The sequence below is a fragment of the Hippoglossus hippoglossus genome, chromosome 15 (assembly GCF_009819705.1).
Source record: "Hippoglossus hippoglossus isolate fHipHip1 chromosome 15, fHipHip1.pri, whole genome shotgun sequence".
NCBI lineage: Eukaryota > Metazoa > Chordata > Actinopteri > Pleuronectiformes > Pleuronectidae > Hippoglossus > Hippoglossus hippoglossus.
Genome location: NC_047165.1, coordinates 11220980 through 11233995, shown reverse-complemented (window position 1 = coordinate 11233995; position 13016 = coordinate 11220980). Strand labels below are relative to the sequence as shown.

General features: G+C 43.1%; 3 protein-coding genes across 7 annotated transcripts; 2 read left to right on the top strand and 1 right to left on the bottom strand.

Moving 5' to 3' along the window:
* Positions 1 to 510: 510 nt before the first annotated feature.
* On the bottom strand, positions 511 to 6738 carry si:ch211-198a12.6 (uncharacterized protein LOC563253 homolog). Of its 3 annotated transcripts, none has more exons than XM_034609015.1 (2): positions 6432 to 6738; positions 511 to 4073 (listed from the first exon to the last, which is right to left on the bottom strand). In XM_034609015.1, exon 2 carries the CDS (start codon positions 3953 to 3955, stop codon positions 2300 to 2302), a length of 1656 nt encoding a protein of 551 aa, XP_034464906.1. In that variant the 5' UTR covers positions 3956 to 4073; positions 6432 to 6738; the 3' UTR covers positions 511 to 2299. The 3 variants fall into 3 exon arrangements, with proteins under 3 accessions (XP_034464906.1, XP_034464907.1, XP_034464908.1); XM_034609016.1 differs by lacking the exon at positions 6432 to 6738 and adding an exon at positions 5161 to 6402; XM_034609017.1 differs by lacking the exon at positions 6432 to 6738 and adding an exon at positions 5641 to 5978.
* A 760-nt stretch (positions 6739 to 7498) lies between these two features.
* ftr14l (finTRIM family, member 14-like) lies at positions 7499 to 11561 on the top strand. Of its 3 annotated transcripts, XM_034609019.1 has the most exons (8): positions 7501 to 8099; positions 8694 to 8789; positions 8903 to 9136; positions 9237 to 9396; positions 9528 to 9589; positions 9644 to 9713; positions 10133 to 10269; positions 10673 to 11561. In XM_034609019.1, exons 1-8 carry the CDS (start codon positions 7701 to 7703, stop codon positions 11054 to 11056), a joined length of 1542 nt encoding a protein of 513 aa, XP_034464910.1. In that variant the 5' UTR covers positions 7501 to 7700; the 3' UTR covers positions 11057 to 11561. The 3 variants fall into 3 exon arrangements, with proteins under 3 accessions (XP_034464911.1, XP_034464910.1, XP_034464909.1); XM_034609020.1 differs by having other exon boundaries at positions 7499 to 8099; positions 9528 to 9713; positions 10133 to 10379; positions 10563 to 10686; XM_034609018.1 differs by having other exon boundaries at positions 9528 to 9713.
* Positions 11562 to 12377: 816 nt separating this feature from the next.
* Positions 12378 to 12956, top strand: LOC117775608 (tripartite motif-containing protein 29-like). Its single transcript, XM_034608933.1, has one exon. It carries the CDS (start codon positions 12528 to 12530, stop codon positions 12954 to 12956), a length of 429 nt encoding a protein of 142 aa, XP_034464824.1. The 5' UTR covers positions 12378 to 12527.
* Positions 12957 to 13016: the final 60 nt, after the last annotated feature.

Below are 13016 nucleotides of genomic sequence, written 5' to 3'. Positions count from 1 at the left end.
ACAGTCAAAATAGACATTGCTAAAGAAATAAGTGAACATGCAATACAAATGTGAATGAAATGTAAAAAATAAATGGAATAAAATGATAGAGTAAACTGAATATATAAATTACAGTTAAAAATTACAGCTTGAGTCAAATGTTGTAGTTGTATAAAGGATAATAATCATAAAACACTAACATTAGTAAAGGACTAAAAAATATATAACACTAGCATTAGTAGCTATACCACATCTGGAATCAAAGCATTAATGTAACTGTTGCTGCAGTTTGATGCTTTCATGGGTAAAGAGTGACACCATGTGGCTACACTGTGGAAGTGCAAAGGGCAGAGTACAGGCACGTGGTGAAAATAAGACCAGGTGTCAAGCAACACAAAATTCATGTGATTTATTTCGCTGGATTTTATAAATGAGTAAACCTATTAAATATTGAACAAATAAGACCTGATTAGCTTTAATGTTCGATGCCTTTCCCACTTTAAGAATGCACTGCATTGATCGGACACCACAAGAGTCAACAACCTTTATTTATCCTTAAATGTGCCACTCAGAAATTGGGATAAGGTGTTACAGGATTTGCCCTTAAGAGAAGCTTATATGGATGATTTACAATTTCTCTCTACAATGAGTCCATCGACAAAAAAAAAAAAAAAAGGAAGGGTGGGGTAAAGACAATATGGTCGTAACAGTGTAAACACATGGTAATATACATGAAAGCAAAAGGTATCAGTGACATCAAATTAAAATGTAGGGTAAGTTAGTATGAATAAGAACAAAAGACTCCTGGAAACCCTAACTTTTTTTTCCTCAAATAACAGCTCGGCATACATTTCTACATCGCATGCAATAAGGCACCTATCTAACACAAGGAAGAAACCTATGCTACAGTTTGAAGCACAATTGTTATCCAAATGAAAAGAAAATATTGCTCACTATAATGTTCACTCCCATAAAAACTGTATATCTCTCATTCCCTTTCATAGAGCCCAAGCCATATCTAAAAAAATACATCAGTTTGTAAAAGATATTTTACACAGAACAGTAAATAGAGCGCCATCCATTGGAATTCCAAAAATCTTGTAAAAGTGAGATTTTTCACGTTGTCTTTTAGTATACACAATCTATTTTTAGATCAAATCGTGACAATCTGCAGATCAAAGTGTGTGTTACCAATATTCTGTACACGGGTCATTGAATTAGTCTCCAAAGAAATAAAGTGTGGTGTTGCATTTCAGTTACATTTGGTGCTGGGGTACAGAGGAAAACCGCACAGTAAATAATTAGGACACAGGTCATGTCTTAATATGCTACCCAGTAGGTTTTTATTTCTATTATGCATTTTCTTATGGCTAAATTGCATGTCATAATAGAACCAGGGGGTGAGCCAGTATTGCTCTCTGTACAGTCTATGCAGCAGTGCCAACCCATAGTAGACATACAAGAAAACAACCTCATAAATATACAGGAAGGCTCGTGTCTGATGGAGCCCAAATTCAAGAACAAGCTGCTTGAGAACACCTGCAACACATTTCATCTCCAACACTTAAAACAAATTAAAGTCATAAAAAGGAGGAAAAAAAAAGGGTGGAGACAAAGTGGATCTTACTATCAAAAATGTAATCTTTTGGAACAGCACACTAGTCACCTATACATATATATATAAAAGAAAATCAATACGTATTTACATTGGATTTTTGACATTTGCTTTAGATGGATTATGTGGATGAAAAAAAAATAACTATTTAAATTGAAACAAGTCTTGTTCATTAATTGTGTTGGTAGCCTTGAATAAAGTTGAGGCTGAGAAGCATGTGTGCCCACCTGAAAGTACATCAACTGAATTTGTCTATTGAAAAATACAAAGCCAGAGGGTGAAGCATATTTTCCCCAGGTAACAATTTTATCATGTAGATCTTCAAATCACATTTTTTTTTCTTTAAAAGTGTTCAAAAGAGCTCCTGGAGCAAGTGAAGCACAATCGCGAACAAGAATAACCGCTGCCTTCCCGCTCTATTATTATACCCTCTTTAAACTGAGCACATAGTCACAGGATCAGCTCTGAATTATAGGTTACATTGTCCTTCAGGCCAAGCAGTTTCTTTCTGAAGACACATGTTACTGTCCATTTATTGTCAACTGCTCCACTTCATCGCAGCCATGTGCTGACCTGACCCTTTGTCTATAGAGGTTGGCCTGATGATGGGGGTTTTCATTGATGGGAACATCGTCGGTACAGAAACAGGAGGGGAGTGGTGGTGTGTGCTTGGATGGGACAACATTTGAGGGATAGAACTGGTGCTCACTGATCAACGTGGATCCTATGATGTCTGGAGAGGGAAGATGAATGGTTAAAGCCTTTGCCGCACTGAGTGCACCTGTACGGTTTTTCAACAGACAGGATGCGCTGTTTTGGGAAAGCGTTGTTAGGGAATGCCTTCCCTGTGGGGATGGTGGTGTACTGCTGCGGTTGCGGCTGTGGTGGCTGTGGCTGCTGCTGCTGTTGTTTGTTCTCCAAGTGAACTCTCTGATGTCTTGCAAGGGAGGAGGAGTGATTGAATCTTTTGCCACAGTGAGCGCAGGTGTAACTCTTTCCCTCTGAGTGGACTCTTTGGTGCCGGGACAGGGAAGAGGAATGATTGAAGCCCTTATCACAGTGGTGGCACATGTAGGGCTTGTCTCCCTGCTGATGCACCCTCTGTTTGGGGGGAGTGCCGTAAGACAAGGGTTTCCCAGGCTGCGGTGGAGAGAACACTGGATTCTGCAGGTGGGTCTTGTGGTGGCGAGAGAGAGAAGAGGAGTGATTGAAGCCCTTGTTGCAATGTCGGCAGGTGTAGGGCTTTCCTCCAGCATGGACCTGCTGGTGCTTCTTAAGGTGGCGTTTGCGGACGAAGCTCTTCCGACACATGTTGCATTTGTATGGCTTCTCACCCGAGTGGATCCTCTGGTGTTCTCTCAGAGTGGCTGCAGCCGCAAAACACTTTCCACACTGCGCGCAGCGGTGGGGTTTGTCTCCGAGCACGACTGCAGCATGGGTTTTCTGGTGCTGCTTCAGGTTGGAAGTTGTGGCGAAGCCCTTGCCACACTGGCCGCACGTGTATGGCTTCTCACGTGCATGGACTTCCTGGTGCTTTTTTAAATGCCTTCTGCGGACAAAACTCTTCCTACACTGGGTGCACTTGTAGGGCTTGTCCTCGGAATGCATCTTCATGTGTTCTCTCAGGGTGATGGCAGCAGCAAAGCTCTTACCACACTCCGAGCATCTGTGGGGCTTGTCTGGCAAATGAATCATCTGATGAGACTTGAGGCTGAAGGCATCGATTACATCTTTGCCCATAATCTCAACTCCAGGGGGAACATAGGGCTTTTCTTTCATGTGAATCTTCATGTGTTGCTTGAGGCTGGCCTCCACAGCAAAGCTCTCACCACAGTGGACACAGATGTAAGGATTCAGGTCCTTATGGATCTCAAAGTGTTGGTGAAGATCGGCAATGCTGCCAAAAATCTCCCCGCACTCGTTGCACTGCAGACCATGGGCTTCATGTATGATTACACCATTCTCAGACTCCACAGTCAACTCTCCACCATGGTCAGACTCCACTTTGACCACATGCTCGCTTTCGGTCTTAAGCAGCACCTCTCCCAGCAGAGCCTCGCCTCCTGTCGTCTTGATTTCTGCTGCCGTGAAACAGTGCATCTCACCATGTTCCACCTTGATGTAATCATGGTCTGTCTCGGCTACAATTGCCTCCACGCAGGCTACAGCACCGAGGTCCGTTCCCAGTCCCTGGATCTTTAAGTCTGCGCCGTGAATCTCCAGTTCTAATCCACGCTTTTCTTCAGTCATGATCTCAGTTTCTGCTCCATAGTGTAGGTCTACATGGCTGTGGGCTATGACACACTCCGACCCAAGTGTGTCAAGGCCGGGTGTGTCACATTCAGTCTCTGACTCGGCCATGAGAACACACTCCAACCCCACGACCTCCGTTTTCGTGCCGGGCGATGACTTCTAAGAGAATCGGGGAAATAGGTTTGTTTTGTGTGGGGCGCGTTGGTTCTCTTGTCAGTCAGCAGACCTGCAAGAGGAGAACAAAGGGGGGAAGTTAATCATCAGCGTCATAGAGTAGCTCTAATTGGTCTTGCTTACCTCCAACATGGGAAATTAGGTTGCAAGAGAAAAGATGGGACAATTTAACAAGCAGTCCTAAAGAATAAATGTCAGAACAAACCATATTTATTATACAACTCCATATGTTTGTACGCATGTCTCATATTTAACTAAACTGATAATTTCTCAGTCGAGACCCGTCAAAATACTGGAAAGTGACGACAAGCCAGATTTAGAGTCAATGGCAGGTCTCTCTGACAGCTAAGTTTGTTGACATGTGATAAGTAAAGTGATTTTAGTTAATATTGTTTACCACCCTCTTCCCAGGACAGGCATGGACAACATATGACAATATAATAGATGTGATAAACAAAAGGCTTAATATTAGATAAACTGATCGACTCTGATAGTGTATAATCACTTAAAGTGAGTTGATTTGATCTGATCTAGTTTGCACCATTTAGGTTAGGAAAAATTACTTGAACTGGGAGGTGCAATTAAACCAAATAAAGTTGTTGGGGCGGACGTAGTGACATTTATGAATTAATACTACTACATGTTTCTAATATCCTCAACTGCAGCAACGCAACACTACTAAGCGAGCTATGAGATCAACCTGTTAGCTTCGTTAGCACTTAAAACGAGCTTCACCTCAATTGCTAACAATATTGATAAAACCAAACCAGACAACATCCCCACCAAGCTCCCAATGCGAAATTAATCCGCAAGCCAAAGTCAACTGGCCTGTGAAACTCGCTTTGTTTTCAGTCCACTGTTCGTTCTGATAAAAGCACAAAATGTTATATATTAAGGCATTAAACTTTGATGTTTTGCTACCAAAACATTGAACTGTTTGGTTGCTAGCCTCCTGAAACGGCTACAAATAGCCCCCATAGCCGCTAGTTAGCTGGCTATGGTGGAAGGGGGAACTGGTTAACGACAAAACAGCATTGTGTTAGCTGCTAATGTTCGCGATTTAGCCAGCTAACTAGCTTCGTAGCGAAAGCACCGCGCAAGTAATGAGCCAGAACCTGAACAAATAACGAAATACTTACATTTAAGCGAATAACTGAGCTCAGTAATTTGGTACGATATGTGGGTCTGCTGTCGACGCGGAAATTCGCTCCGTGCGAGTATTAACAGGCCATCTTGTTGTGCCACACCAGCACTTCCAGCTAGCCAAGATTACATGCTCGCCTAAGATGGCTGCCGCTTGCTAACGTTAGCTCGCTTAGCCTCCGCCCTTCATAACATACTGAATTAGAGCTGCCCCCCGAAGCCATTTCAAACTGAGCGGAAATCAGACTGAGTCGTGCTGCGTATAGGCTTTACTGGGTCGCCGAAACGATCTCAAACTCCCAGTAAACCCACAGCTTCGCCAGAGACAGCCGTGAAGGCTAGTTTGAGTGTGTTAGCAAGCTAAGAGCCACATCGTATTTTCGACCAGGAGCGGGGCTAGCTGAAACAAAGATGGCTAACCGTGAGGGAGATGAGTGCTGCGAAGAAAAGCCCGGGAAATTATGTCTTTTACTCACACAAGAATGGACGCAGGGGATAAATCAACAAGCAGATACAGTTTAAAATACATAAATACAATAAAAAACTACAGGACACGCAGTGATTTGACGTTGGGGGAGTTGCGAGTAATCTTGGCTACATTCCGGGCTAAAGCTCCCCCTCACTGCGGCAGCTCCAGCAGACCGCACACACAACTGCAATGGCGGCCTTGCTGGGGTTAGCAGCTACCCAGCCCCGACAGTGTTAGCGTGCTGGCTACGTAGCCATGATGCCAAGCTAACGAGCCAGCTAATCCTGCCTGCTAGCCCGGCTACAGCCCGCTGTCCAGAGTCGGTACCAGCCTGTGGAACACTGGAACGGAAGCTTTGCTATTAACCGCCCATCCGACCATGTTGAAGTCTGCACAGATAAACTGGACTTGGTCTCAAAACAAGCGGATTGGTCGATTGTACACAAAAATAACCTAGATGAGACCCAGAGCTGAAATAGTTCATTATGTGTAGTAACGTAGTGTCGCTGTCTGTCTGGGTTTTTCCTACAGGACACGAACAACCAGTGCGGGTCAGGGCCTGTATTTTTCCATGACAAAGTTGGCTATTACCACAAAGGCAAAGAGAAAATACACACCCTACATGCTAACTAGCATGCTAAATAACAACTAAGCGTATATTGACTAAAACAACGTCCTCCTGCCTCGGTGCCGCTGCTGCTCATGGTATCGCAAGTTGCATTTAAATGGTGAAATAATCACCACGCGTAAACACAGCGCCGGCTCCAAATGTGTAAATCGATGCATGCACACACCCACCTTATGAGTCTTTAGAGAGATGGAGGGAGGAAAAGAAGAAGAATCGTATAAATGCTTCAAACTCCGGGTGGAGGAGAGATCTTTGCAAGCTGTGGTGAGCCTCGTCTGATCACTGTGTGTGTGAGTGTGTGTGTGTCTTCCCCTCTCTCTGCCTCTGTGTGTAGCTGGCGCCACTGCTCATCTGGCGCCAACGTTGGACGACCGACGCACTTTACCGAACGCTACCCGTCATTTCAATGCGGCAACACAACCACTAGCGCTCCCCGCAGCCTGGGAGTGGTACGTGTCAGAAAAGCCAAATCTTACAAGGACAAACTTGGGCATGAGAATGGTTCTTATTTGTAGTTTGTGGCCCTCAGTGGTGAGAAGTGAGCAAATAAGCAAGTAAGTTACACATGATGAGTAAGCATGTTAAAAGTATTGTGCAGGTATTTAAAGTGTATTCACTTAACATACGTATTTCCATTTCGGGATTATTTTATGACCAGTCTGCTTTTTTTTATTGATCATATGATTAGTCTGCTTTATTTTGCTGCCATTGTAAAGCACTTTATAATGTAGATTTTGAAAACTGCTCTGTAAATATATATTTTGTATTATTATTATTATTATTATTATCTCCCCTCCCCTATCAATGTTTAAGTAAATGTAGCCACGTTGTAGAGACACTGTTTTACAAGTAAAAGACTTGCATTCAAAACTTAACTTAAGTGAAACCCCAAAAATATTTCCATCAAAACATGTTGAAAAAAATGAATGCGCTCATTATGCAGACTTATTATAGATAAATTAGTCTAAAAACTTCACTTTAATTGAAGTAGAGGTAGAAGTAGACTAACTCTCAAAACTGTATAGTAACCGAGCTCATGAGACAACCAGACTTCACTGTAAAGAATATCTATCTATCTATCTATCTATCTATCTTAAATTTTGTTTTAATACCTTCAACTCTCTCTCTCCTTTCTCTCAGTTGTGTTTGTCAGTCACTGTAATGCCCACTCCCTGTAAATTAAACATCCAACCTGGAATACTGGTTTTACGATGGGAGTAAAGCACATAGCTAACATTCTGTCACAAACAGAGTCAGTCACACAGTTTCACTGAAGCTGTTCACTTCGGGAGCTCGTCTGGTTTCTTCTCCTGCTTCTGTTCAGTCTTTTTCTCGGCCTTTTGATCTCAGTCCATTTTACCAAGAGGGTAACATATTTGCTGTTGAGCTAAATCCCCTGTGGATTTTGAATCAACATTTTGTGACTTCTGGTAGGAAGAATGTCACACCCCAGCACTCTGGATTTGGACAGAAGCAGCGTCCTGGAGAAATCTCGTCGCTCCACCAGTCGGAGCCTGCCCCGGGCCCAGGCCAAGCCCGGGGAGGTCCTGTGTGACTTCTGCACATCAGGGAGGGAGAAGGCCGAGAAGTCCTGCCTGGTGTGCCTGGCGTCCTACTGCGAGGCTCATCTCCAGTCCCACTATGACTATCCCGCCTTGATGAAGCACAAGCTGGTCAAAGCCACAGGTCAGATGAGGGAGAAGATCTGTGCACAGCACGACAAGCTGCTGGAGGCTTTTTGTCGCGCTGACGACACATCCGTGTGTGTGCTGTGCATGATGGATGAACACAAACATCACGACATCGTCCCGGCTGGAACTGAAAGGACAGAGAAACAAGTGAGTGGAAGAAACAATCTGTCAAGTTGAAGTTTTGGTGAAGATTATGAGATATGAAAAGTGGTTAATGGTACGATGAGCACAGAAAACAGTTTGTCTGCAGTGTCCACTGAAAGTTAATGACTGTTAGGATGGACGTCTTTACAGTCAAGAAAAAACAGTCATTTTATGTTAATCATCTATAAAGTTCTTCTGTTTTATGCTTCCAAATACCTCACCTCTCATTTCAAACTATAGTCACTAACGTATACAATCCAGTACCTACATCATCTTAGATATCACCTACTCTCACACTGATGTTGGCAGAACTGGGTTCAGGTATTATGCACCGAAATGGAGAATGGACATTGCAGTCTTACATTCCCCTTAGTTATTCTAAATATTTGTTGTCTGATGTTTTTCATGATTCTTGAAATCGAAAAGTCCCCATTGTGTTGCTTTTATTTATGAACTCTTTGTTGTGTTGTATTTATTTGCTGATTTTGAATGTCTCCTGTTCTCAGGTCTGTCTTGAAAAAGTGACTGACAATCTTAATGAGATTACACAAGGATTAAATAAATAGAAAAATTTAAAAAAAGTAACTCTCTTTGCAGAAACAACTTAGTACTACGCTGTACAAATCTCAACAAAGAATTGACCAGAGAATCAAAAAGTGGCAGGATCTCCGACAAGCTGTGGAATCAGTCAAAGTAAGCGAAAAAAAAATCTCATTCTTAGTTACACTACATGATGCTGAGAACAAATCATTGAGGTTTGCCTGTTTGAAAAAATAATCGCTTTTTATCCACACCTTACTCATCAGCATTCTGCTCAGACGGCCCTGGAGGAGAACGAGCGGATCTTCACCGAGCTCCTGCTCTCCATAGAGAGGAAGTACAATGAAGTCAAGGAGATGATCCGCTCCCACGAAAAGATCACGGTGACACGGGCCGAAATAGTGCTGGACCGTCTGGAGGAGGAGATCACTCTGCTGAAGAAAAAACATAACGACCTGGAGAAGCTCTCGCACACCGACGATCACATACACTTTCTACAGGTGAGGTCTCGGACAAGGCCTCCAACATGTGGTGCAAAAATCAGGGTCCATGTATTAGATGTCTCATGTCTCTCCTCCACTTTCCCATTGTTTTTATCAGAGCTGGCAGTCTCTGTCAGGACCCTCTGGGTATGAAGACCTCAACAACATCTCTGTCGCTCCCAACTACTCCTTTGAATCCACCAAGAGAGCCATCTCTGCTCTGAAAGTACAAGTTGAAGAAGTCAGCAAGAATGAAATGAGCAAAATCTCAGGAGCAGGTGAACAAATCTCATCTTTTCCTCTGTTTGTTTCATGAAGCTTCGCTATCTCTCTGCATGAGTGGTTGTTTTTTTAGTCTACTGTTGCTTTCATGAAGCTCACCATGTGTTTGTCACATGTATCTTCATAGTGAAGGAAGTCTACGTCACACAAGAAGGGGAAACCAAGGCACGAAGAGAATCGATTCTGAGGGAAGAACCGAGAACAAGAGAAGAACCAAGACAAAGAGAAGAACCAAGAACAAGAGAAGAACCGAGAACAAGAGAAGAACCAAGAACAAGAGAAGAACCGAGAACAAGAGAAGATTTCCTGAAATGTGAGTTATCATGTTGTTTTTTTTAAAAGAGAAGTCTGCTTTTTAACCGTGATCTTAAACTTCCGGCTTGAAAAGCGTAGCCATGGTGTCATGAACATAACCATCCTTAACATAGGCATGGCCTAACTGTGGTGAAACTACAGTTACGTAAGGAATGTTCTGTGCAGAACAGGTTTGGTGAAACTTAAACAAACACAGGTGTTGCTGCTTTCACTCCGTCTACATGGGAGTTACCAGCCAATGGTTTCAGTCGGCTAACTTTCCTTAACACACAAGATTAAGTTTGACAAATTATGTGCAACAGGATGAAATCCAATGAGATATGTGAAACTGTGACACTGCAGCAGAACAAATGATAAAATTAGACAATAACAACACAAAGAGGGATGGATGATAATCTTGTCCTTCAATGTTTTCAGACTCCTGCCAGTTGATTCTGGACGTCAACAGCATTCACCCCAGCCTCCACCTCTCTGAGGGAAGCCGGACAGCCACGATGAGGAGTGAGCCCAAGAACTACCCAGACCACCCAGAGCGATTCGACCACTGGCAGCAGGTGAGGACTTGTGGCCTGCTAGAACGCCATTTTGTGCCGTGGGGAGGGAAACTGATAGGTTGTTAAAGCTGCAGAGCCCAAATTATGACTGTATCCAGAAGGGAGAATGCGTAATTCTGTTTAGAGACTTAACAGTAAAATAAGCCTTTGCTTTCAGAGAACTTGCTCTTTGAATCACTCTCCTGAGGCAAGAATTATTTATGGGTTAATATCTTCTACTTTTAAAATATGGTTCTCTCCTCTACATTAGTTTGATTGATGAAAATTACTTCCCATATATTTTTTTGGTATAGCTATAACAAAAAAATCTGTTTTCAATCGTGCAGCAAGTGAGTCCTCATTTAAACTCACATATAAACAGCTTTAAGTCTTTCAATCTATAATTTCATCCATTCCACTCCAGGTATTGTGCAAGGAGAGCCTGACTGGGACTCGTTGCTACTGGGAGATGGACTGGAGGGGAACAGAGGTAGACGTGGCTGTCACCTACAAGGGAATCCGCCGCAAAGGGAACGGGAATGAGTGCAGCCTGGGCTGGAACGATAAGTCCTGGAGTCTGTACTGCTCTGACTCCCAGTTCTCCTTTGTGCACAATAACAAGAGGAAAGAAATCCTGGCTCCAATATCGTCTCGTATTGGCGTCTACGTGGATCGTGCAGCTGGAACACTTGCGTTTTACAGCGTCTCTGATGGCATGAAGCTTCTGCACAGAACCCAAACCACGTTTACAGAGGCCCTCTACCCTGCATTCAGTGTGTGGGGCTTTGGCACCACAATTAAACTGTAGCAGAGTCACTATACTGCTACTGATCTGAATTCACTTCACACATTTTCAACAATATACAACAGGGTGTTTGATTAATTCTTGTTAGTTTAGTTTCAGTGGTTCCCGAACTAGACCCCCTGGGGGGTCAAGGGGGAAGCCAATTGGTTAATAGTGAGATGTTTGCAGAAATCAGAGACAATGCACAAATAGTTAGAAAAATCATATATTTTAGCCATACATTGCTACAAAAGATTTAAAAAAATGTTTACATTTAGAATAGAAATATGTTATCAGCGTCTGTTTTACGTTTTTGTTCTGTTGATCATTGCTTTCTATTTTTGGGAGAATCAAGTTTGAAGAGTAAAAGAACTAAATGTTGAAATCATGAAACATATTCAATAACTTATTTTTGTGGTATTTTGTTTATGTAGAAAATATTTTCTCTTTTATATCCATGTTACATTTGCATTATTGGTGTGTTTAATGCTGCGTATAAAATTAAAGCACAGTTGCTAAAAAACCTCATGTTGTCACTCATGTTTGTGTCAATATAAATCTGGATTTGAGCTGATTTTGTTCAAATACATAATGTTGACTGAGGAGCAGCTTTACCCGAGCTGGAGTTGCTGTTGTTGTTCACACTAAGACAAGCATCTCACCTCCATTAATACAGTAACCACCCCTATATTATAAATGATATGTATGCATGCATTATATTATATATATTATACGGATGGTGGTTTTGATTGATCATTGGCAGACACAAATTCACTCTATGGTCTTCAGGACATTCAGTGCAGAGATATTACGTTTAAACTCTAGGCGGCAGCAGACACACACACACACACGCACACACACACACACACTCACACTCACACACACACACTCACACTCACACACAGGGAGGGAGAGAGGGGGGGGGGGGGGGGGGTTGTCATATGCGTGTTTATTTTTCCTTTACAGAGGTGGTGTTAAGTTTCACTGAGGCTCCATCGTCTGACAGTAAGAACTGAAAACGAGGCATCGAATTGGGGGAAGAAAACCGCAAAAGGAGAAGGAGCGCTTGGTTATTTGCATCAAACACACCGGAGGCAAATTCAGACCAGCCAACGAACAGACATCCTGCTCCTCTCCACACTGATAAACTGGATTAGTAGAAATAGATAAACTACAAGTGTCTTATACTAACAGACCTGAAGTTTTACACATTTAACTTGCTACTGTTTGAAGTGATCATATTTCAATCTGCTCTGTCTGAAACAGTTTACTGGACATGGCACCTGGAAACATTCTGTCACAAACAGAGTCAGTCACACAGTTTCACTGAAGCTGTTCGCTTCGGGAGCTCGTCTGGTTTCTTCTCCTGCTTCTGTTCAGTCTTTTTCTCGGCCTTTTGATCTCAGTCCATTTTACCAAGAGGGTAACATATTTGCTGTTGAGCTAAATCCCCTGTGGATTTTGAATCAACATTTTGTGACTTCTGGTAGGAAGAATGTCACACCCCAGCACTCTGGATTTGGACAGAAGCAGCGTCCTGGAGAAATCTTGTCGCTCCAGCAGTCAGAGCCTGCCCCGGGCCCAGGCCAAGCCCGGGGAGGTCCTGTGTGACTTCTGCACATCAGGGAGGGAGAAGGCCGAGAAGTCCTGCCTGGTGTGCCTGGCGTCCTACTGCGAGGCTCATCTCCAGTCCCACTATGACTATCCCGCCTTGATGAAGCACAAGCTGGTCAAAGCCACAGGTCAGATGAGGGAGAAGATCTGTGCACAGCACGACAAGCTGCTGGAGGCTTTTTGTCGCGCTGACGACACATCCGTGTGTGTGCTGTGCATGATGGATGAACACAAACATCACGACATCGTCCCGGCTGGAACTGAAAGGACAGAGAAACAAGTGAGTGGAAGAAACAATCTGTCAAGTTGAAGTTTTGGTGAAGATTATGAGATATGAAAAGTGGTTAATGGTACGATGAGCACAGAAAAC

Coding starts and splice junctions, on each gene's coding strand:
- si:ch211-198a12.6 (XM_034609015.1), bottom strand. CDS start 3,955: ATGGCCGAGTCAGAGACTGAATGTGACACACCCGGCCTTGACACACTT.
- ftr14l (XM_034609018.1), top strand. CDS start 7,701: ATGTCACACCCCAGCACTCTGGATTTGGACAGAAGCAGCGTCCTGGAG. Junction 8,790..8,902: donor AAGCTGTGGAATCAGTCAAA/GTAAGCGAAAAA, acceptor CTTACTCATCAG/CATTCTGCTCAGACGGCCCT. Junction 9,397..9,527: donor GAGCAAAATCTCAGGAGCAG/GTGAACAAATCT, acceptor GTATCTTCATAG/TGAAGGAAGTCTACGTCACA.
- LOC117775608 (XM_034608933.1), top strand. CDS start 12,528: ATGTCACACCCCAGCACTCTGGATTTGGACAGAAGCAGCGTCCTGGAG.